At 35.5% G+C, this 25,667-nt stretch overlaps 1 protein-coding gene across 5 annotated transcripts in view; it reads left to right on the top strand.

Moving 5' to 3' along the window:
* ROCK1 (Rho associated coiled-coil containing protein kinase 1) overlaps nucleotides 1–25,667 on the top strand; it is an 86,542-nt gene that overhangs the window by 11,697 nt on the left and 49,178 nt on the right. For 4 of the 5 annotated variants that reach the window (XR_003526863.1, XR_003526862.1, XM_027638525.1 and 1 more), the window contains exons 2-4: nucleotides 20,060–20,141; nucleotides 23,822–23,922; nucleotides 24,749–24,886. Coding sequence is in view for 3 of the 5 variants with exons in the window: in XM_027638525.1 (XP_027494326.1) it covers nucleotides 20,060–20,141; nucleotides 23,822–23,922; nucleotides 24,749–24,886 (321 nt within the window). In the remaining 2 variants the exon portion in view is untranslated. Of the gene's footprint in view, nucleotides 1–20,059; nucleotides 20,142–22,506; nucleotides 22,577–23,821; nucleotides 23,923–24,748; nucleotides 24,887–25,667 lie in introns of those variants that run through there. The other variant, XM_027638527.1, reaches the window with a different exon arrangement.

The raw sequence follows: 25,667 nt of genomic DNA, 5'->3' as shown, positions 1-25,667 counted from the left end.
TGCTATCATATAAGTAATAGTTTCTGTCACACTTCTTGGTATGTTCATGGGAAAGAAGGGTCTGAGAACCATAAGTTCTAGGGAAAAGGAAAAAGATTTCTTTTTAATACCCTTTCTTTGTTGCAGTTTTGACAAACTCATAGATGTGGTCAGGAATAAAAGAAAAGATTGATTAATACCTTTTATTTACAGGTCGGGAAGTTTTTTTTAACATTTCTGATGCCCTGGGAGGAGAAGCTTAATTTTTCAGTTTAAGATTCAACTGGAATAGGCAGCTGAAGATTTTCCTTCAAACCAGGCTGTCTTGTGAGAGGTTGTCTGTCTAACCAAAGCAGGACATCTTTTGCTTTCTATCTTTCTTGTGTGTTTCAACATAAGCAAACTTACCTTCCAGTGGTGTTGTATTACTCTTATTTTGTGGGAGGAAATAACAGTATTCAACAAGGGTGTATTGTAGAAACAAGTTGATGAAATCGTAAGCTGTCTTCTGACTGATAATTTCTCTTACATGTGTTTACATTTAATTTTAAAAAAAAGCCTTATGAAGTGATGGGTTAGAAAAAGTGGAAAAAATGGGGTGATGAGTTTTTTTTAAGAATTACTTTCAAAAGTAATCTGGTGTTTTTACAAAATATTTTCTCAGAGAAGTTGGAATCAGTGTAACCTCTTTCATAAGAGTGGAAAAAGACGCAATCTTTTTTAACAAGTAACTTGCAACTTTGAGCTAAAGCTTATGCTTAAGATTAGACAATTCCCTGTAGATCTTGCTTTTCTTGGAATTGCATCATGATAAACAAATGGCTTTCAGGTGTAATGAAATGCAGCTCCTAGAAATGAGCTGGTTTATTTGTTAAGCTTCCTTTCTTCATCTAGAAGAAAGTGGAAGCAGTGTTAACCATAAGAGCACATGGTTAAGTTGGACAAGATACCTGTGTCCTCATCTCTGCAGAACACAAGAATCACTTAATTTTTTAATCCTGAAGGGTGATGTCTGTTGTCAAGATCTTAATGTTCTTCACTGTTTGGATACTTTTAATTTTACTTCTCCAGTAGAAGTGAAACAAGTGATCAAGTTCTGATATGAAGAGGAGGAGCAACTACTTGAGCAGTAAAAATGATTTTGTCAGTAGTGCTAATCCTGTCCATTCATAGTCTCTCGAGTTAATTCTTAAACTTGTGCAGTGGATATTTGCCTACCATAAATTACTTAACAGTTTGGTAAAACAGCTTTATCCTTTTGACTTTGAGATTGTGGAAAGTCAGTAATTCCATTTAAATACTTCCTCTTGTTTGAGTACCAATCAAGTATCTTCCTGAAGAGACAGAGAAGTTGAAATCAAAATTGGTGTGCCATATTATCCTCTTGCCTCCTACTTAGTAAATGAAATATCAGCAAATAGGGACCATCAGTTCTGTGTCCTTGATATTGTGATATGTCCTTCTTTACTTTTGAATATTTGTAACTGCAGAACACAACAGATTTCACTTGTGGTAGAGAGAGGTGGGGTACAAAAAAAATACTCTTTGTGCAAAAGGAAGTCTTGTCCATCTGTAAGGTATAAATGCAAATATGAAGGTTGGAAAAAGAAGCAGAGAAATTAGGAAGATGATAATTAAAGATGATTTTGGGGTTGGAATTGTTTGTGTGGCCTATGGTGACTTCTGTCAGGGCTTCCTGATTTCTTTACGCTTTTTGTGAGACTGTTTCCTGCATGTAAAATAAGGAAGTACTTTCCTCCACCCCCACAATTTGTGGGTTTGATGGTGTGGAAGCAAGCTACTTTTTGTACTCTTTTTAAGGGGCAGGAAATTTCAGTGGTAGTACCATGGGATATTTGAAAATCGGACATCAAGCTACAAGGACACATGCGTCAAACATCAATGGCCAAAAAAAAACTCCATAGGAAGACTTAAAGTCAAAAGGAAGGTGTGAGTCTGTTTAACATTACATCTTCATTGGTATGTTACAAACTTCTGTTTTCATATAATTGCTTTCAGATTCTTAAGTGTTTTCATAGACTCATAGAATATCCCGAGTTGGAAGAGGCCCACACTGACAATCAGCTCCTGGCCTTACACTTGACAAACCTCGAAAATCACACCACATTCCTGAGAATGTTGTGCAAATGCTTCTTGAACTCTAGCAGGCTTGGGGAGCCTGCTCCAGCACCCAGCCGCTCTCTGGGTGAAGAAGCTTTTCCTAATATTCAACCTGACTCTCCCCTGACACACTCCATGCCATTCCCACAAGCCCTGCCACTGTTCACCAGAAAGAATAGATCAGCACCTGCCCCTCCGTTCCCCCTCACAAGGAAGTTGTAGACTGCGATGAGGTCTCCCCTTGGGCTCCTCTTCTCCAGGCAGAACAGACCAAGTGACCTCAGCCACTCCTCATGTGACTTCCTTCTAGACCCATCACCATGTTTGTATCTCTCCCTTGGATGCTCTCTAATATATTTGTATTTTTCTTATATTGTGGTGCCCCAAACTGCACGCAGGAGTCAAGGTGAGGCCACACCAGTGCAGAGCAGAGCGAGACAATCCCCTCCCTTGACCGGCTGGTGATGCTGTGCCTGATGCCCCCCAGAGCACGGTGCTGGCTCACGTTTAACTTGCCATCGACCAGGATGCCCAGGTCCCTTTCTACAGCACTGCTTTCCAGCGTCTCATTCCCCTGTTTGTGTACATCCAGGGTTGCTCCATCCAGGTGCAGAATCTGGCACTTGTCTTTGTTTAGCTTCATACAACTGGTGACTGCCCACCTCTCTAATTCATCAACATACCTCTGCAGGGCCTCCCTGCCTTTGAAGGAGTTGACAGCTCCTCCCAATTTAGTATCATTGGCAAACTTGCTTAGTATTCCTTCGAGTCCTGATGAAGACGTTGAAGAGCACAGGGCCTAAGATGAAGCCCTACAGAACTCCTTTAGTCACCAGATGCCAGCCTGATATTAGCCCATTCACTATAACCCTTTGTGCCTGACCTGTGAACCAGTTGCTCACCCACCACATGATGTGTTAATCCAGCTGTGTGCTGAACATTTTGTCTAGAAGGATATAATGTAGAACAGTATCAAAACCTTTACTGAAATAAAAAAATATCGACTGGCTTCCCTTAATCAGTTAGGTGGATTACCTTGTCATAAAAGGGAATTAAGTTTGTGAAGCAGGAGTTTCCTCTCATGAAGCTGTGCTGATTGTGAGCAATGACTGTGTTGTCCTTCAGGTGTTTTTCAATAACTTCCAGAATAATCTTTTCTGTAAATATCACTGAAGTGAGACTGACAGGCCTGTAGTTTCCAGGGTCATCCTTTTTGCCCTTCTTGAAAACTGGGGCAATGTTTGCGAGCTTCCAGTTGACTGGAACCTCTCCAGGTTGCCTAAACTGTTCAAAAATCAATGAGAGGGTTGTCATTTTGAGTTAGAGTTGTATTTTTCTTTAGTACAGATGTTCCCACAGATAAGTGGGGGAAACTGATCTGTGCAGGCATAGACTTATGACTGCAAAATACTGTTTTTAAGAAAATTAATTTCTCTGCATGTTAATGCATATTAGTACACCAACCTAAAAATTACTTTGCTTCAATATAATAAGTAAATTTTTACAATACATTAGCTTTTTTAGTAACGTGGAAACTTTAGTGTTCATAATGTTCATCAGTCTCCATCTTTACACTGAACGTGTGGTACGGATTTGTATTTTTTAGGGAGAAAATTGTAGACAAATTAAAGAGGAGCTTCATGAAATTTGATGTTTTTAATGGAAAAATGTCAGTACTGCCTGGCTGTTCGAACTCTGTTGTGCTTATATATGAAGCTATTAAAATGAAGATGTGTGCATTTTTAATTGCAGTTAAACTACAGCGTCTAATCAGCTGATAATGTTTAGTAGTGTAACAGGAGACTGTTCCTATTTGCCATAGTTTCCAGTAGTGTAATCACTGGAGAAAAGGGGGAAAGATCACTAAAATGTTCCATTGACCTAAGCAGTTTGAGGATTGTAATAAATAAAGTTCGTTAGTTCTCTGAAATAATTCTGCTTGTTAGCCTTGCATATTGAGTAGGTAATGGTTTCCTGCCTTAATGAATTATATGCAGTTACTGCTTGCCTTTTACTTTAGGTCTGAAGGTGTGCTTAACAGATTTCCAGGAAAGCCTTACTGTGGAAAGCTTCATTAATCACTTGAGATCATCACTGAATAAATGCACTGGCTAAAAAGAAAAGATTTATGTTCAGTACATTCACACACTTTTATATACATATATACACACGATATATGATGAAAAATATGAATCATGACATGCATTTTCCTTTAAAATAAAAACCTACAAGTTCAGTTGAAGTACTCTAAGCTTCAGAAAAAAAAGATAGCTTTTGTTTTCAATGCATTTCAATGTACAATTATAATTTTCTACTCTAGATTTCGTTAGAAGGAACTACGTTGGGAATATTCCTATATACTGAGTGATTACATCAAAATGGCACAAGGAATAATATACATAAAATTTACTAATACAGAATCAAATTAGAGTTAATTTTGGTCAGACATCAAATACATACTATTTTAAAAATGTATCAGAAGATCTGTTTATGGTCAGTGGTTTTTACTCAGGCTGGCAGCCTGTCACAAGTAGGGTCTTCCAGGGATGGATGCTGGGCCTAATACTGTTCACTGTCTTCCTAAATGATCTGTATAATGGATTTGAAAGCACCCTCAAGCAAGGTTGCTGATGGCACTAAACTGGGTAGTGAGAGGGACCCTTCAGAAGGGAGAGACAATTCAAGACAGACACTGACAGACTGGAGAGGTTTTGAAGAAGGATGGCGAAGATGATCGAAGGGCTGGAGAACCTGCCTTGTGAGGGAAAACTGAAGGAGTCAGCCTGGAGAAGGCTTGAGGGGACCTCATCACAGTGTTCCAGTACTTAAAGGACAGCTACAAAGAAGATGAAAGCTATTTTTTCGTGAGGAGTCATGTGGAGAAAACTAGGGACCACAAGTACAGGTCGCACCGGGAGAGAATTTCTATCTGTGTAAGAAAGAAATTTTTTACTGTGAGAACAGTCAATGGAACAACCTCCCCAGGGATGGGACAGAGTCCCTGTCATTGGAGGTTTTCAAGACTCAGTGGGGTACTAGACAGTCTCATTGAGGCTCCTTTTTGCATGAAAGGTTGGACCACATGAACTTTTGAGTTATCACCAGATCTGGGCTGTTCTAAGGTTCTGTGACTGTCAGTCTTTTGAGCAAATAACCTTTACAGTGTTTCCCTGGTTGGTTTTCCCTTCGCCTTTTTCTAGCTTTGGTTTCAGAGCATTAGTGAAGTTCTTAAAATCAGTATGACAAAGTAATTATATGTGCTATATGTACAAATTACTTTCTCAGCTGTATCTATCAAGGTCCTGTTTTCTGAGGGAACACTGAACAGGATATGATGCCTGTGCCGAGCAGCACAACGTTCATGTCATTTCTCTTGTAACAGCAGATCCGGTCTGATGAAAGTGAAGAGACTTAGGGAGGAAAACCTTTAAAGCTGGCGGCCCCAAGGGATGGAGGAAACTCAACCACAGAATGCATGCGCAACAAATCTAATTTCTAAATGAACAAAAGGATAAACTGCTGTAATTTTCTTATATCTTTTTCCACGTAAACGTCAAGTATAAATTTCAATAGTAGCTGAACTGAAAAAAATAGGAAAAGCAGCTTCCATAGAGTTAATTCTTTTCATGACATTTAATACTTCTTAAGGGAAGATGAACTCTATCTGGAAGGAGGAAAGAAATATTCCAAAGATTTAAACCAGCAAGTTCCAATAATCCATTTTGATTGAAAATCTCTGCTAAGCTAAGAGAAAATTCTAAACTGATCAGGAGCTAATGGGAGTTCTTACAAAACTCAGTAAGTTTTGTGTCATGATGGCTTCAGATGAGAAGTTGCTTAATTAGTATATAACTCTCCAAATTAAGAATTAGCATAGAATAAAGTTTTAAGTAAATGGGATGTAATCCTTATAATACTTATATAGTCAACTGTATTTGTATTTTATTTGGGCATACAATCATGGCTTCAAGTGTGCTTTCAAAAAATAACTGAAGTTATTGAATCTGTATTTCAGATGGAGCCCTAAGAATTATAAATAAAAAAAAATGCTCAGACTATGCTCTAATTTCAAGTGTATTTTTTTCTCAGCAGATTATTATTCTCTAATAAAATTTAGGAGTGCCAGGGATTCATTTTGGAATTTCACTTCTATGGTGAGCCTGGTGTTAGGGTGATCTGTAGCAACAATCCTCAGGTCTGTCTTTTCAGGCCGTCATAAGAGAGGCCACAGTATTTTTGCAACAGCATCTTGTCTCTGTTTTGTAAGTCAGCATCTAATACACCTACAGCCCTTGTGCTGCATTCTGAAGCTGTAGTATTTAGACATAGGTCTTTTAAAATTAACCTTCCTTTTATGTTTTGAGTTTGTTGGCTGGGAGGCAGCTACCATGGTAAATAGCAGAAGATATATTAGATGAAATAAGAATTCATCAGAAAAACTCAGTGGAAAGAGCAAATCGATTTCTAGCTCTTGCCTATGGTCTTTCCTTGACTGCAGCTGTGTAAGGCCATTGGCATCCTGCATTGGCTTTGGAAGAAACTAGATGCTCCAACATCTGTTGTGCCAAACAGGCAAATGCAAGCACTATTACTCTGGTGTGGCAAAGAAAAAGGTTAAATCAGGGTATCATTTAGTTATCTTTTTACCATCAGCTTTCTTATTGTGTTTTACTTAGTTCAGAATACATTGTGTTTGTGTTTGTAGTTGACTCATGACAAAACTGAAGATGTAAACCACATTTGTCTTTTAAGACACTTAAAAGTATGCTTTTCCCTTTTTACTGAAAGCAGCAAATTTATTTTGAGAATGGGATAAGAAATGTAAGCTATCTTAATTTTGACTGTGCCTTTTTTAAGATCATGCTGTGGGTAATTGAAAATCAAAATATGTTTTTGACATGCTCATGATATTGAACAGCATTTGGAAACAGAGCAAGTCAGGTTGTGGGATATTCAGAAGATTTTCAGTTGTTAACATTAAATTTTATGTAGAAATAGTATGTGAGGATTTAGAACTACTCCACTTTGCTCTTTTTCTGAATTTTCCTGCTCTTCTGGGCAGCCATCAACTTTCATATTGGTTTTCAGAAGGAACAACCTGTCTCTTCTTAGGTGTGTTGTAAGTTTTCTGCTGTGTTCTTCTTTATGTACAATGTGTCCAAAAATAGGTATAGTCAATATTATGAGACATATAGTCATCTCTACCTGTGTTCTCATTTATAAAAGTTGACTTTTGAATGAATCTGTTAAACCAGACTAAGTGTCATCTTATCTTCCACAGAAGAAATGGATTAAGAGGTTTTTCAATGAGATAAGGTTATATAAGATTGGAAATTGGTTGTGTCATAGTTCAATAGGCAGACAAAGGGACAAAATTACTAAGAAAAGAACAGTTCTCATACTTGTCCCTTAAATCTAAATTGGAAAGAACAATAAAGAAAGCTCTAAGCATTTGAGTGTGACACGATCTTAAAGCTGATCTACAGTCATTGAGAAAAGAGAGGAAAGTCAGTTCTATTTGCTTCAAGTCATACAGTGTGCTGACTGAAGCAAGGGCTTTTTTGAGTGTGTTTTACATGACAGTATTCAGTGAAATGCTGCATTGGTTGTGTTCTCTGGAGCATTGGTTGTCTTAAGGATAGAGCTTTGCATCATGAACTGCTTGTAATTTTACAAGTGCAAAAGAATTTCTGTCTCTCTCTCTTGAAGTTTTTAGTCCTTATTTCTCTTGCCAAGCGAACAATTTGTAAAATGTGGACCTAAATGAAAGGGATATATTACATTTTTTTTTATTATTTTAAAGATTTGGTTGTTTGGGATGTGTCAATGTATGTGTATAGAAGGTGTGAACACACATACTTCCTGCTGTGAGACCTTTCTTAATGTCAGGTGATTGGGTTTTTCCTTTTCTAAATCAAATTGCTTATCTGTAATTCAGAGTCTAGTTAAGTGTAATGACAGTCTACTTCAATGCTAGTGCATTTTGTTGGAATACCACAAAAGATGTGACTGCCTTCCTTATTTCCTCTTCAAGTCTCTGAGGCTATGTTCATTTAGAAAATGACCGTGATTGGTAACAAGCACCTGTTTCCAAAATTACTGTTTACATCCATTTATTTATGTAGTTCTTCAGAAACTGGCTCTGTGGTCCAGCAGAGACTTCCAGAAAGTGAAGTGCAGGATGTCTGACAAAAGAGTATCCGAATTCCTGAACTGACACTACTGCTCTTTAGTTATGTTCTAGAATATCACATGTTGATACTTTGTAGTATTTAGAAACAGAACGCCTGCTTTCCTCCGAGATTTACAAACACAGAGTTTATAAGAATGGGAAGTAGTAGATACTACCTGACCTGACTTGACATGGCTTTTGAATTACTATTTTAAAAATATTTTTATACAGACACACACACACACACACTAAGTATCTCTAGTCCCTTAGTTCATGTAGCCTTCCAACAAACTAGTGCTTACTTTTTTTTTTTTTTTAAATAGGTACTGGAAAAATGCTTTCGTGAAGCAAATGCTGGGGAAAAAATCATATAGAAGTTGGATGCAAGTAAAAAATACCCTTTCATTAGCTTTTGGTTTATTTTGTAGAAAACACATTGTCATCAGTTTTGCTCTCTGCTTAATGAGAAGCTAAATGACAGCTCTTCAAAATGGTCTGTGGGAAGGAGGAACAGAAAATGTCATGTTAGTGTGCTCTGATTTGTTTCATGGCAGGATTTTATGGTGTGACAAAAATATTGCTTGCCCTCATCTCCTGTAGAGATTAAGTTAATCAGCACAAGCTCAGCCTTGCTCCCTTGTAAGGACAGGCAGGAGAGACTTCAACAAGATTCCGTGATAGTGGCAATGGTCCAGACAGCCCTGGCTCTCTTTCCTCTTGGGCTAAGATTTGTTTTCTGCCATCTTCTAAATCCAAAAGAAAGCCATGGAGTACATATGTCAGTATGCATCCTCTTTGGCTGAGAGGACATTTTTCCCAAGTTCTGAAGTGTTATGCAGGAAGAGTAGTATTAGGGAAGAGTTGACTTACTCTTTCATTTCAATGTAGCTGGAAAAGTTGCTAGAAGAGTTACTTTTTCAGTTATTTTTTTAGCATTTTAATATTTTTCATCCCTATGATAGCAGTATAAAAGCTTGGTGAAAATACCCAGTGTTCTAAACATTGAATACCACTGTTTTATGAGTTTCTGCTGTCCGTGTCTTATGCTTGAGCAAGTGTATTAGAAATATGTATCTCATGCTTGAGCAACTGAATGGAAATGTTGGGAAAAACTTTGTTTCTTGGTATATGAAGTCAGTGTCTTTAGTTTCCTTCAGACTGTAGTCTCAAGGCTTGAAAGGAGCACAGAAAACTTACTTACATGTCCCTAAAGAAACTTGCAAACAAGATAAATCACAACATCTTTGGGCTTTTTTGAAATTAAAAGTGCTGGATACTCTAATGAATTTCTAATACTTCTTCTCTTCCTCTAGTCTTGAAATACTGTACTTGACCATCCCAGATAAGCTGGCTTGTATCGTTGCAGTGTTACCTTTGATAAAATCATTATGGATTATCATGTCAGAGACTTGCAATTGGAAAAAGCCACCCTAAGTTCCCATGGGCAGCTTTGGTTCTGTTCTGTCATTTCAGTACTTAAATATGGAACCATGTTTTCGTGTAGGCTTTTGATTTTGTAATTAAACCTCTATTTTTTCATATGCAGTCCAAAGCATTAAGGATTTTTGTCATGACTCTACTCTGGTGTCAGAAAGGGTAAAAAGAGTGCTTAGAAGAGATTGGGTTTAGATCGTAGAATCACGGAATGGTTTGGGTTGGAAGGGACCTTAAAGATCATCAACCTCTCTGCTGTGAGCAGGAACACCTTCCACTAGACCAGGTTACTCAAAGCCCTGTCCAGCTTGGGCTGGAAGACTTCCAGGGATGGGACATTGACAACTTCTCTAATCAAAGTATTTCTTGACCTCAAATTAGTCACTATTAGTGACTTGAAAATACACTTAAGCATCCAGTATTAAATAAAAACTGTTACTAACAGCATTGTCTGTACCTATTATAATTTTTTTATCATTATCAAACTTTTTTTAACTTGCCTAAAGGTAGTGGGTAAAAGCATGTTTTTTTAAAGTTATAAATTTGAAAATTTAATTCATTGGATTCTGGAATCTAAAAACAATCTGTTAGCAGAATTGCTTTGTTCTATATTAGCCGTGCAAAACCCTCAGAAATGTGAAAAACTTGCTATTTTGTTCATGTTAGTAACAAAATACTGTCAGTTCTGAGAAATCTTAATGCTTGGCAGTAGAAATAACTTGTCTATATCTAAAATAATTCTCATGGAATTTTTATAACCTTTTTTAAAAAACAACATTAGTTGAAAGTCATTCTTATGGCTATATTCATCATGGAAAAAAGAATAAATATAGAAAAACATTGGTTTTATGTATACAGAGATCTGTTTTATTGAAAGTGAAGTTTTTCTTTTAATCAATAAATGAAAAAGAAATCTACGGGCTTTACTAGAGTTTGCATTACAAAACAGCATAATGATGCAGAAATTCTTAAATAGCGTTGAGTTCTTGTTTAGTTGCATATTTCAAATGTCTGCTTGACGTGTGATTGCTTGTGCTGGAATGTTTATTGCAGAAATGTAGCTTGAGCTCTGACCGGAGCTTGCGCAATCAGAGAAGCTTCTCAGAGTTGATCCTTTGCTTGAGTTATGCTCAACTTCCCATATTTTTCCTTTTACAGACCATGGTTTGCATGTGACACTAAAGAAAGGCCTGTTGCTTTACAAATTACTCTTTCAGTTCCTACAGTGTTTTTTTAGTATAATTCTTTCATATACTTCATTTTTGGACTATGTCATGGCTATTCACCTCTAACTGTGAAAGTGTTTTGACTTGTTCCAGAGTTTTAGGGAAGAATTTGCCTTTTGGTAGTGGGGAAGGGGAGATTTTGTGCAGTATTTCCAGACTGCTGGAAAAATTAGGATGTTCTCACTCTTTCTTGGAAAGTTATTCAATTAATTGTCTGCCTTCTGTTTAAAAAATTAAGTACTTTTTTGTCTTTCAGTTTGTCCAGTCTCCGTTTCCATTCACTGTGTTATTTTGGGGTTTTTTTTGTGGGCTGGATAATATTACTAGTAATGGAGGTGGTTTTTTTTTATTTGATATACCTTGTTGGAGTCTTTTCTAAAGCATAGTTCTTGAACTAATATAATCTCCAAAGACTGAATTGTCAAGGCTAAAGATAGAATCTTGCCTTTTTATTGTTTTATATCTTATTTTTTACAGCTATAGTTAGCACACAGTTTTATTTGCAGCAAACAGTCCAGGTCAGGTGACAGCAGGTACTGTATGGCTGATGAGGTATTGTTGCTCTACAGAAAAATTAGTTACCTTTCTACTGACTTTTTATGTTGGAAACTTTGCTGGTAATTTTTATTTTGTTTGTTTTTCATGGTGAAGGTAACACTTTTCAGGCAAAAGTCTGGTGGGAGAGTTAGAGGCAGCAATTTAAGCTATCGACTGGAGAACTTACTCTAGTTTTACCATAGTGTATTAACCTAAGAGATCTAAAACTGCTTTACGTATTTAACAGCTTTTACAAGAGCTAATGCACTTTCATTTATGTCATTTGCAATAGTTCTCATGAACATGTTGGTTTATTGCTAATTCTCATCTTGTCCAACTGACTAAGGCTTACTTCCTGAAGTCTGGTTTCATGGATACCTGCCTGGAAAAAAATCTGGCAGACAGCAGTTTCCCAGGCAGCAGATGTGGAGGGGGTTCTGTTTCCTTTATGAATGCCACTATTTCTTAATGGAATTATACAGTTTCTTTCTTTTCATTGATGTCTTTACCTGAGTTCTTGCAGGCTGCTGCAAAAAGAAGCCTTAGACTTTTGAGCTGGGACTGGACCAGTTTGTTTTCATTCTTTCAAGTCTCTGATCAGTCTGTACCATTTTACTGAAGGGAAATTATGTACCAGTATTTGCATACATACTGCTAATTTTTGTCCATGTTACTTTTGCTTTCTGGTGAGTGTTCTTTAGAGTGTTAGCTCCCGTTGATCTAAATTGGTATTTTCAAGTGTATATGTTTAAAATGAAACCTTAGGACTCCTAAATTGGAAGCGGTAGATCTGTATGTGCTGCCTGGGGAAGAATCTGCCCTCTTAGGACAACGAAGAAAGCTGTGGGGATGTCAAAGGCCATTTGCTGATGTGACATTTATAAGTGACATTTGGCTCTTCTAAAAAGTTTGCCTAAGTAGTTACTTTACATTTTAGGTGAGGGGACAGGGCTTGCCTTATCTTTTTGGTGAATATCAGAACTTTGAGAACTTGAAAGGATGTGAGCTCACTTTTTTCCACCGGGAAATGTTTTTGTGGATAGTGTTACCTTGTGGTGTGTCAGGTTGGCTGCTCATCTCCAGTTGCAGTTGTTACAGTAGTGGGGAACTCTAGACCTATGAGGCATTTCCTAAGGCCCAAGTGCTGCAGTGGCTGTGGAATGCTGCTTCCGTGGTGATAAACATCAGTCAGTTCTTTAACTACCAGTACTTCTTCTTCTTTTAACACTACTTAAATATATATGCTTTAAGTGTACTTGTGTTCATCACATTTAATACAGTTTTCTTGAAAAGGGCAGCTTTAAGAAGCTGTACTTACACATCATTTAATTCTAGTGTTAGACAAACATGGCTTGATAAATCATTTAAACCTAAAGTATCTATTTTCTTATTTTCTACACAGTAAAATATCAATAATCTCTGTAGCCCTCCAGATAGTTCTACAACTGATTTAGTCTTTTAATCTAAGTATTCTAATTGATGGCAGAATGTACCACCTTTGGTATAGAAGCTTTGAGGTTTGTAAAACTTGCCCACAGAACTTATCAACCAATGCAAGTGAACCACTTTTAAGGAAATTAAGCTTCAAATATCCAAAAATCTTACTTGCTGTAAAATTAATATAATTTGACTTAATGGCTATCAGCTTTTACTCCTGTTTCACATCTTCCTGAACTATTTTCAAGCGAAATCCTACCTATTACTCCATAGATTTTACTGAAATACATTCTTGGTGCTGTTTTGGTCTATATTCTTCATCTTCCTTGAAGACTCTAGTTTTTCATCTGATGCAAAAGATGTTCCTAAAGATGCAACACTAAATAGAATTAATTCTGACACTAAATTGAAATAATAAACCACTAATGTAATAAATTAATGTTTGGATGTAAAGACTATTAACCACAATAAAATATGCTAGCATAGTGAAATTAGTGTTGTAATATGTCGTTATAATTTTGAGTGTGGAGGGGAAAAAAGCCCCCACTGAAATACATTTTCTGGAATGCATCTTTAGACAGTGTCAACTTTCCATAATTCAGGCATAAAATAGTGCCTTGAATAGGTGTCATTCAGAACAGATCTGTTAATTCAAGATTCCTGCATCTAGTCAGGGGACAGAGAGGTGCTCTGGTTTGAAGGATTTATGACTTGCCCCCAGTTTTAGTGAAAGACTGAGATGTGTAGGTTCGTTACCTACACGTTAGATTTGAATGGTGTGTGTAGTGGATGCTGACACTACTCTTGCTTGCCTACTCTATATGAGCTGATTTCACAGATTTGCACCTACCTTTATTTTAGTTTATTTTAGGAGATGCTTCAGGTGGTAAGATTCATTGTTGATAATTCAAGCAGTTCAGAAAACCTCTTTTTAAATAGAGTTGAGGTATTACTTTTCATCCAAGTTTGAAAATAGCCATAATGACTAGCTTCTCACTTGTAGCTCTTAAATATGCTCTCTCAGGATTTGACAGTTGACCAGAAAGATCATTTATGTTTGACAGGGGATTATTATGAATTATGATGGACACATGCAATTCAGGATCAGTCAGGTTTGTTGATTTAGTGTATGGGGGGAAGCTTACAGTACTATAGAAATAGGAAAATGGCTACAATACAAGGAACTAAAAAGAGTTTTAGATCTTAGGACTTATTTTGGTCTCTCCAAAAAAGGAAAAGTAGCAAAGAGTTTAAAGTTGGGTAACTGCCAGTCCGTCCAAGGAATGCAAATTTTGTATGCTGGTAATACCCATTAAGTATTTTTTTTTTTTAGTTCTTTGAATGCTGGATAAATATTAAAATAACCAAGTGTCTCAACAACAAAGTTTCAACCACATTTAGTAAATCTTTATTTATTATATGCTTACACTAGATGATACTATGTCATAATGAAATGTGTATGGAGTAACATTTCAAAATAAAAAGATGTTATAATGTAGATCATATATTGTATTTTCTACTTTATGTCACTTATAAATCCTGAGATAATCTGTTTTGCTGAATTGGAGTAGGTTGATGGACTGTATTTTGAAATATCCTAGCAGTAAATTTTGCTATAAAATTGCATTAACTCATACATCTGAATAAAACCATTACATAATTGTAGTTAATTTTGAGATTAAGGAATGTAGCTGCAGAGTGAGGAAGTCTAGTATAGTCATGGTAGGACTGGTAGTTTGACGCATAAAATTTTGGAAATAGGTATAGACCAAAATTTGGGGAAAAATCAAGTTAATGTGAGACTGCTTAAGTCAAACTGAAGAAAATCAGTACATTTTAGATGAATCTAATGAAAAGAAGTTAGTGTAACAACTTATGAAATAAGTTGTTAATAGATTGTATAGTTAATGTGTGTGTTAATGATAATTTTATGTTTTAGTATTCTCTATTTTTAGAAAAACCTTAGGAAATCTTTGTGCTCATTTCTTCATAAAGAAACCTAAAGGCGTTTCCATAATGGAATGCTTTTTTACAGTGTTAACGCTATTTTTTCTCTCTCAAGGTTTAAGTGGTGCTAGAAACTTTTTTGGGACAAAATGACACAAACAGGAAGATTGCTTGATGTTTATCAATCTTTTTTTGTACCTGATTGTGTCTCATTAAGGCAAGTAAGTGTGTGTATAACTGTAGTGTTTATCTACATTAGTGCTTAAAACTGTTTTGACAACAGTAGTAAGGAAGGTGGTCAATATATAGCTTTTTTTTGCTTTTTTTTCTGTTGAAGAAAAAGAATCTTGTAAGTAATGCAGGAGCCCCTGGCCCAGTAGCAGCACCAGTGAGCCAACAGGTGTGATGGGGCAGAGCCAGCTCAGGTATTGTGGAAGAAAGTCATGCTTTGCAAACCTAGTGGAGTTCCTTGAAGTAATTGCTGAGTATGAGGATAACAAAATGCTTTTGATGAGGCTCTTCATTTAAGCTTTTTGTCAGATAGATGAATGAATGGAAGGCTGGTGATCAGTGTATAAAAACAGATCAGTAATGGAGTCTAACAGGTGTGTGGTATTTCACAGTCATAAGGGATCTAAAATGGTGAATAATGATTAATTAATCATGATAGAGTAGTAAAAGTTAAAGATCTAGCAAACCAAAAAAGAAATTAATAGTTGGTGGTGCCTGGGTGGTTAAAAGTGATAGGTGAAATTCAGCCTTGATGAATGTTGAGTGAGTGCATGAGAGAAAAACCTCTCATCTTGTTGTACTTGTGTTATTGAATGTTGAACTAGCTTTGATTTATAATGCCTAGTTTTGTGAAAGAACCCATTTAGTATACAGTGACTATAAAAATTAAGCAGATATTTCAGTTAATAACAAAACACCAGAGCAGTACTACTGTATGCTGGACTTGCTCGTGATCCTCTTTCTGAGACACCCTTATTGTCATTTCCAGGGGCAGTATATGAGTCCAGACTGACCTTTGATTTTACTCCATATATCTAATTCTTTTTAAACTTGTAAGTGTGGTGTAGTAGTGAATGAAATGAAACCAACAGTATATGTGGGAATGTTTGGTTTGTATGGGAGAACCCTCTGCATATTGTAATGGCTCCCTAGTATGCCTCTTTTTAATTTCATAATAAAATGGGGAGTTTTAAATAGATTATGAAACTATTGATAATTTCACTGAACAAGTGTGATATAGAAAAGACTGTATCAGACCATGAAATTATTTGAGTGAAGGACACTATAAGGGAAGTTTTTTCTCTGTTTCTTCTCAATCACCTCTGAAATACTGTTGCCATGTAAATGGAAGTCATATATTTGCTTTTATAAACCAATTTATTTTAGTAATCTAATTTAACTGGTAGACCTCAAAGCTAAACAGGAAAATTCTTCTGTAGTGACAGAATAAGGTAGAACTTAGCATTAGCTGAAAATATGTCTAAGCCACAGTATGTGTTTCTAAGAAATACGGAATGTGCTGTATATAAAGAAGATACATACTAAAAATACATGGAAACTGTCCAAGTGGGGGAAAAGTCCATCATAAAAATGAGACTTTCTTATATTAATAAAGCACGTGAAACTGGTTGATGTATAGTTGCCTATATATGTATAGTTGCCTTTTTCTTTAAGAGAAGGAGGGTGTGGCTTTTAGAGGTCTTGAAGAAAAGATCTTCCTTCCTTTCTGTATGAGGAAAATAGTCAGGTGACATTGAAAGATCGAGCAAGATGAAATCAAGAAAGCTGAGAGATGAGTTGTCTCTGCAGCCATTGACAATAATGGTCATGTCTCTTTTCATTTGATCTTTGCCCTTTTTCTCCTGGCCATTATAGCTACAACTCCATAGTGTATTCCTGGGTCTCTGACTTGCACCACTTTCAAGCAGCACTGCCTTCTCACTGTTGAGCTTGTGTACTCCTCCCTGTTTGTTCACCAGTGATACCACTTAAAATAACCATGCTTCTCTATTTCCCTTTGTGCTGGGACAGCTTGTAGCGTACACAAGTTCTGCTTTAGCTAATGTAAGTGAAATAGAAAGGCTGTTTCATGTTAAACACTAGATATCCCAAATATTTTACTTCCATTATTCACAATTCTATAAAATTACCTTAAGCCTAGTCTTGTATTTGCAGTCCACCTCTAAAATAATACTATGCTATTTTTTCTTCAGGAACATACTTCAATTGATGAAATTATTTTGAGAGTTGAGGATTTAGAGGTCTCTTAATTATTATAGGGACACCACCCACCCTTACTGTTTTTAATGACGGTTTTGAACCGGGGTAGTTTATTCTCCTGAAACTCTAGAGAAGGGGAGCTGATTATTGAAGAACATTTAAAATAAGCATCTCTTGGCAGGTAGCTTCCTTAGATGTTGTTAGCATGATCTTGAAACATGATTTGAAATGAATGTGAGATCAGTAGCTTAAATCTGTATTTCAGAGGTTTTTGGTTAAGTGTTTTACTTGATAGAGTTCATACCTAAGGTCTGAAAGGTGAAGAACAGAACAGGAAACATTGTATATGGTCAATTCTGAATTAAACAGTATTGAAATTTCCTTTTGTCTGTTAAAAGTGAATTTGTATACTGCTTTCCATCTTTATTTTAGAACTTTTAAAAAGAAACACAACAAAATACCTAGCATGCCTGGGAGACCAAAGAAACCATGACACTTTCTGTACTTCATGCTTCTTTTGGCATAGGTTTATATTTTAGCATTTTGAAAGAAAAAGTATGATACAAATGAAAGACTGATGTTAAAAATTTGTATGTATTCCTATTTTTCCTGTATTTTTGTATTCAGTGTTTAAAACCTCCCCTCCTATAAAGAAAAGGGCAGAATTTTGGCTTTTGAAGCAAGCCCTGAATTGAAGCAGGTAATTGCACGGCTCCAGAGCAAACCAGGGTTTTGAGAATTTAGTGCTTCTGCTTGGCGTGCCTGTTTTCTGTGTCAGCCATGGCCATGGACAGATTGATTGACTCTGCAGATTTGAAGGCTTCAGGGCAGATCGGACCCCAGATTTTGACAGTTCATCACCATCACTAATCTACTTTTAAAAATCCCTGGATGTGACCCAGCACTCTTGTGGATGTTCTTTGCCTGCTGTTTCTCACAGCATGGAGATAAATGCACAGAAGCTACCAGTGTACTTTGTACTGCTGTGCAAACGGTTATGGTTCTCTACTGAATTTACCAAAGAATTGAAATTCTTTCCTGGATTTCCGGGATATTTACTGTGTATCTTTGGAAAAGGCATTTGAGTAGTTTACAAAGTATTTCTTGCTAAGTTAGTTACACTTACCCTTCATAGCTTTACTTCTACATCTGTCTTGAGCTGTTCTTGGCTTCTTACTCTCTTATTACTGACCCATTAAATGTTGTTTCATTGCCATTTGCTTTCATTTTTCATCATCAGTTTCAGTCCAAAAAGGCAATCCTTTAACACACTCAAGATGCAAAACCTGACTGTATTTTAGAGCAGTGGAAACACTGTGATACTTTTCTTGAGTTGTATAATTTTCATCATAGGTCAAAATGAGCCACTGTATGGAGAGGTAACTTAAAACAGGAATGTTTTTATGAAGTTGACAAATTTAATAATATCCAGCCTTTAAAGTAATTATGATTATCCTTGTATTTACCCGTTTTCAAATTCTAGCATGATTTTACTGCTCCTTCTCATTATATCTGAAGTAAATAATTTCTATCTTGCACACTTTAAAAGAGAGGACTGCAAACCTATAAATAATTTTGATTTTGCTAGCATTTGATTTTTTTAATAGTCAAAAGTCTCCTGAAGAGTGCGAGAGAAGAACAGGTTTGAATTTGAGGTGAGGGATCAAAGACTATTACTTCAATCTGGATCAAATGTGTTCTCAATTATATATTCATGGAAAATAAGCTTTCAAAAAACTTAGGTTCTAGCTTTTCTTTAGGCATAGTTACTTGATATATGTAGCTGTCAAAGACTGATGGATCAGGTTTCAATCCTGAAAAAAAGGATTGAAAAATCCTTTAAAAGCTGAAAACAGTCAAATAAGGTCCAATCAGATCTGAACTGATCAGATGAAAGATATTTCTGGTCTAATATCTTGCTGCCAACAAGTTAATGATAGATAGCATAGGCACATAGTTATGAATTGGACAAGTAAATAGCAGTACTTCTCTGGCATGCCTTGTTAACATCCATCAATTTGTATTTTATGACCTTTTTTATTTTTACAGTTGTCACTTAAACAATACCTAGCTGAGAGAGAAGATTCCCTAATGCTCTTTAATTCTTTCTTTTGTAATTCCCTGGAATACTTGATCATTTTTCATTAAACACCATATTTGTTGTTTTTAGCTAAATGACCAGGTTTAGTTTTTCTCCAAGAAGATGCTATCCACTGAAGAATCATGTATACCTGTTAACAAATTTAGACTTAGCCTTTAAGTTGGGAAGTGTTTGGCACTTAGCAAGACCTTAAAACCGTCTTCTTCTTTGTTGTATTTTTCTGAGGTTTTTTTCAGTGGCGTTTGTTTTTTTCATAGGGTTATGTTCCGTGGTAGCAAAGCCAGATGGGCTTGTGACTGTTCGTTCCTAGATTTAGGTTGGAAGGTATAAAGCCAATATCTTGTTCATAAAAATTACCACTGATTTCAGTGAATAAAATGTGGGAGGTTGACTCTCCAGAATAAATTGCTGTCATTGTCCTATTTTACCAGTTGTCATTTCACGTTCAAGTCCCTACTGTGTGATACTTTGCGACTTTTTAATATTGGTGAACTGTTTAATATTCCTGAACTTTTTAATATTGCTGAATGCAGTTTAATAGCATTAAAACTGCTATTTGTTCTTTTTGTATTTGGAAAAAATAATTTTTTTCATGTAGGTGTGGAGCTAATTAAGGTAATTAATAATTCATAGAACTATGTTTGTTTTGGTATGGAAGGGAATTAAGCTTTGAAGAGTCCAATGGAAATGAAGGAGGAACAGCTGTTTCGTATAACTGCTAACTGAATCATTAAATAAATGTGAATGATTTGTATGGAAAATTACCAGGGACAACTGTTTCTTTATCTTGGCTCTTCAATTAGCAGGATGTGTAATTATTTTTCCAAATTCTTAATTTTGCTTGGTTTTTGTTTTTGTCTTTGTTTTTTTCAGGATGGATTAGATGCTTTGGTGTATGACTTGGATTTTCCTGCCTTAAGAAAAAACAAAAACATTGATAACTTCTTAAACAGGTGTAAGTATTTAATGTCTATAAGTATCAAAAAGAAAAAAGCGGTTCTAGCTTATTGGAAGGCAGCTGGGGATTTGGGGATTTGGGGTGAATTAAGTTTTGGGCTGCAAGTTGTTTTAAGAGTCTGATTATTTATTTATTTCCCCATGAGAACTGACAGCTACCTGTGCAAATCTCATCCCCTGCATTGATTCACTGGACACTGAATGTCCAATCTGTTGCCCCTGTAAATGGCACTGTCTGCAGTGGCACAAAACCATTTAAGAGAAAGACCTGTTGTTTTTGTTAGGGCAACTCTCTGGGTTCCCATAACTCGCTTTCTAATTTCATGTACTAATATATCATAAGCAATTACCAGTAAAATATCATAATGATGCATAGAGTGTCAAGAAATTGTGTTAAAAATTTGTTCACAGACTGGAGCATGTCTTTTGTAAACTTTTTTTTTAAGTATAGAAGGTCTCTTTACATGAATATCTTATTCTGCATAGCTGCTGTATTTACTTGTGTATTCAGCTACGTCTGCAGAATTCTCTGTATTTACTCTGTATTTGTCCACTACCAGATTTCTACTCTATAATAGCATTTTAAACTAACAAAGTTGGTGTTTTTAATAGAAGTCATAGTTCCATATTTTTTGTAATTAAAACAAGCAAACAAACCACAAACAAACAAAAACCCAAAAAAGTAGTTAAAAATTAAGTCATTTCTAAAGGCTGCCAAACTGACAAATTCTGGAAGTCATGGCAGAGATGTTAGCTGATTCAAGACTTGCTCCTGCCTATGGACTAAATGGGCAAACCTTGAAATTAAGCTAATATTATTAGATTTTTATATTTTTTGTGGCAAATATAAAGTAATTTGACTAAAATAATTTTTGTCTTTGCTTTACTGTAATTTATGTCGGTGTTCTTTCTGTTTCCAAGGTTTTTTCAAATAGTTTATTTTGTGAAACTGAAAGCTATGATAGTGAATTTGTGGGGTTTATTTTATATTATTCTCCATTTGTGGGAATTTATGAGTCCACTGAATCCAGTTGATGGCTCAGTTGCACGTAAGCTGGTTGTTGAAAAGCCTAAGCTCAAATGTTCTGTTTAACTTCTCACAGTTCAAATTGTATTTGATACCATACACTGAGTTACATGGATATTTGTATACTCAGTTATTTGTTGAGAAGGTGTGGTGAAACTCTTGGAGAAAAGAGAAGTTGTATTAGGCAAGGAAATACTCATTGCATCAGATAATTTGAATGTAATTTTTATGAATAGTGAAATTACTAATGAGTCTCAGAAAGCTTCACTTTTGCAATTGGGGCTGAGTGAAGGAAAGCTTACATTTACAGTCTGATGATGAATATCTGTAGGTATAAATTATATACTGTATTGTAAGATGTGACCTGAAGTAATATGAAAGTGGAGAACAGAACATCCTATTTCACTTAAAACCGCCTTTAGAACATTAATCTTGCACTATTTGCTGAAATATGAAAGTGAACTGTGGATGTGCAAGTAGTTGCCTTACAGGGAACTGTCAAGTCTAATTTGCTTTGAACTTCTGTTAAAAAAAATAGACATTTTCATGTTTATTTTAGTTCTAATGGAAGACTGTTTAAAATGTCTTTTTGCAGTACTAGCGGTCCAGTTTGCACCATTATTGTAGAAGTTCAAAATAAGTCTCTAGGTGGCAAATAAAATGGGAGTTTGCTTCCTTTATGTTATAGACTGACTGACTTTATCCCCTCTTACTTGTCTCTAATTTACATTGTATATTTGTGGAACCTCCAAAATCTACTTCTACTGGCAGAGATTTTGAGGATGATTTTTTCAAAGGTAGAACCTTATTAATTTTTTACCACAGAGAATTAAAAGAATAAGGAACTTAGTATTAAAGATAGCTGAGAGCCCTACTTTGCAGCAGAGACTCAGTTCATTTCAACACAGAATCCAAGCTTATAACCAAACTTTAGAGCAAATTGGAGAAAGTGATTTTTTGCCAAGGGAGCCATCCGACCTCTTCATACAGCGTGAGCTGTCTGGGTCCTCCACTGTTTCTGGGAAATAAGGAACAGCCCATTTGGATGTATTGAAGCCTGATAAACCTTGTTTAACAGACTTAGAATGTGGAGGTCAAATTTCCAACACTGTTATTACTAATGCATATTGTCTGAGGATAGTTGACTATTAGTCTATATATGTATATATATATCGAACAATAAATTTCAATTTGCAACTGCTCACAAGCCTGGTTTACATTATTTAAAAATCCTTAGCTTAGATTGCCCTTCAGATGTATTTTCCTCGGTTCTGTTTTGTCCACAGGCGAGAGGCTTGTGCTTAACTACCATTTAAAGGATTCATATTGTGCTTAGATTTCTTTTGCACCAATGTCAAGCTGTTCGTTCAGAAGTGGTGAACGTCCTGTTGTGAGATTACTAGGCAGTAAGTTAACAATAGCTAGAAAATTGCTGTCATGGGAGTTGCTGCATTTTGGTTTTGTGCAGTCTTGCTCCTCCTCTACCATAGGTCAGTTTTCACCAGGGCAAATAAGGCAATGCATTATTTGTTTGAATTACTGAATATTTTGATCCTTGTGTGAAAGAATTTGTCAGAATTTGCAATTTTACTGTAATTTATTGAAATCAGCTAGTGATATGGTGCATTGTAAAGGGTTGGCTTTACATTAGACAGTAATGCCACAGTGTATTTAGTCAAACAAAACTATGTTTGTTCCTGTTGCGGTAATAAAATCTTACTGAGTTTTTATTGTACATATACTACTTTTGTTTTAAATCGTGGCCTGTGTAGGTCGAAATCTAATAGCAATTTTCTGTCATCTGCCTCATCATTTTTTAATAATTTTAAAAAATTAGATTTCTCCTCCTTTCTCTTCCCCTGCCCTTATTTATTTCTAAACTTTACTTTTAGGCCTAGAATATTATTTTTGAAAATAAAATATCATCGCATAATTTATTTTATTAGAAGCATATCTGTTTTAGTAGAACTTCCTTGCTTTTAGAAATACTGAAGCATGAGGCTTTTCTACGTAATCTCATGCCAGTGTTGACCCACATGGATTAAAATAGACTGTTTTAATCTTTGACCAAATTTGGAATTAGAATATCTGCCCACTGGGAGTTTGTAAATTACTGTAGTTTATAGAATGACAGGTTTATATAAATAATTGCAATGATTCCCACTGCATGTTTTAAATTAAAATTTACTTTTTTTTAGTATTAGGAATCATACAAGTGGAGAAAAGTGAAAGCTTTTTTTTTTTAAAAATATTTTTTCAAGTTTCTCATAGTGTATTTTCTGATACTTTCCCAAATGTGTTGTATATTTATTCAGAAATAATCTTTTTATGCTGATTAGCTTACAGCAAGATCATGCTGGATATGAAATTTTTGTATAGCTTTTTTTTTTTTGCAGGTAGTTATTTTAAAATAAATTCCTAAATTAAGATCTGCAATGTGATTGTACAGTAGAGTCCTTGCATTATGTTTATGTCAGGTTTTGGTTACTGTGGTAATGAGAATGAGATCATGCATTCTGCAGAGAACTTTTCAGTAGGAAGGTAGGTTCTTTGAGCAGTACTTCTTCCTAAAAACTATGAAAAAATGAAATTAGATGACTGGGTTTAATAAAGTTGATTATAATAAGAAATGTGAATTTTGTTCTATGTAGATAAAGACACGGTAAATAAAATGAGAGATCTGCGCATGAAAGCTGAGGACTATGAAGTAGTGAAGGTGATCGGTAGAGGGGCATTTGGGGAGGTTCAGTTGGTAAGTAAAGTTTCTATTTGTGCATTTGACTGTATTCTGTAGTATTTGCTCACGCATCTGTTTCTGAGTACAGGGTTCAGAAGATGCAGTCTTACGATATTAAAGCCTTTAGCTCAGTGAAATTTTATTTCTTAATAACTCACGGAAATGCTTTTGAAAATGTCATTTTTCATTACTGTCCAAGTGCACAAGTACTTGCTCTGCGTTGTAGTAATTCTTCTCTGTTAAAATAAAATGGAATGTTTGTTCCTCATAATCAAGAAAATTAGCCTTTACCACTCTTTACATGGACACTTGAAGAAGTCTTAAGGACTAGAAGAGTTTCTGCCCAATCAGGGACTACACCAGATTTTTGTGGACATAGTTCTCACACATGAGAGATGTGTGTTGTTTGTGATACGTTAGCAGCCAGGCTTGTTCATCCTGCTTTATTTAATTGAGAGGTGATGGAAGAAACTGGAAATCTGGCAGGAAGTATGCACATCTACTAACAAACTCTGGAAAATGCTTGTAGTTTTAATTTTGTGGTATTTAACAGGTGCCAATATTTGTCCTTTTAAAGACACGTGCAAATTACATAAGAGACTGTTATGCCTATGGACTTCTATGTTGAATAGTTCCAGCAAGTATTTTAAAAGTAGTGCTTTGTCAGATAATGGAATGTAATTATTTTGTAGGTCTACTGTATATAATCCTTTATAAAAATGTGAAGAGTCTTATAGAACATGTTGAATAGTGAAGCAGGAAAAGTGATGTTTTCAGTGATGTTCTTTATATGTTAATATGGCAAACTAATATGTTCCGTATGTCACATTTGTCTTCATAGGTAAGGCATAAATCCTCAAGGAGAGTGTATGCTATGAAGCTTCTGAGCAAATTTGAGATGATAAAAAGGTCAGATTCTGCATTCTTCTGGGAAGAAAGGGATATTATGGCTTTTGCTAATAGTCCCTGGGTTGTTCAGGTATAGTGATATTCTTTTTCAAGTATTTTCATTTTAAAATAGTTTGGTTACAACATTGCTTAACTTGGAATTGCATGGGGTTTTTTTTTGCATTTCAAAATCTTTTTTTTGTTTTATTGGTCTGTTAGGGAAATACATTATTGACATTAGGAATGCTGTACAAAACAGCGGATGCTACACTTGCTTCAAAACTGTATTTTGTCACAACATTTACAAGATGTTAAGATATTCTGTTTATTATTAAAGCTCTTTGCCAGATATATATTGGTGAGTCTGCTCTGTAGTAATTTTTTGAGGCATCCAGAATACCAGAAAGATATGCTTAAGATACAGCTTCCGTATATTCTAATTTCTTTGTGTATCTTTGACTGCAGATTGTGCCCACTCTGGTTATTTTTCCCTCATTTCAGTGTTATCACTGACAGTTTTTTGTGAAACAGTGCTGCCTTTGAGGTTGTAAGGAGCGTGCCTGAACCAATCATGCATTGTGTGCACACGTCAACTTCTTAATTTAAACTGTTCTTACCCTTAAGCATATAAATTCTTTTGTTAGGTTGGAATTATACAATCTCATTCAAGATTTATCTAAGTCAAAATACTGCATTCCTTTCTGTCTGGGTGTGATTGTTCAGAATAAAACTTCTATGAATTTTGTAAAATTTTGAGTTAAGAGACTTAAGTCTGCTCTATTGAACAGAGCATTGACAACTTTAAGGGAAATATTTTTATTTAATTGTATAAAATTTAGACTCAATTTCGATACAATAAATATGTTGACAAT

Source organism: Corapipo altera, unplaced genomic scaffold, assembly GCF_003945725.1.
Source record: "Corapipo altera isolate COAL_440 unplaced genomic scaffold, ASM394572v1 49, whole genome shotgun sequence".
Classification (NCBI taxonomy): Eukaryota; Metazoa; Chordata; class Aves; order Passeriformes; family Pipridae; genus Corapipo; species Corapipo altera.
Note: the sequence above shows the minus strand (reverse complement) of the source record. Positions and strands in the feature narration are given on the sequence as shown.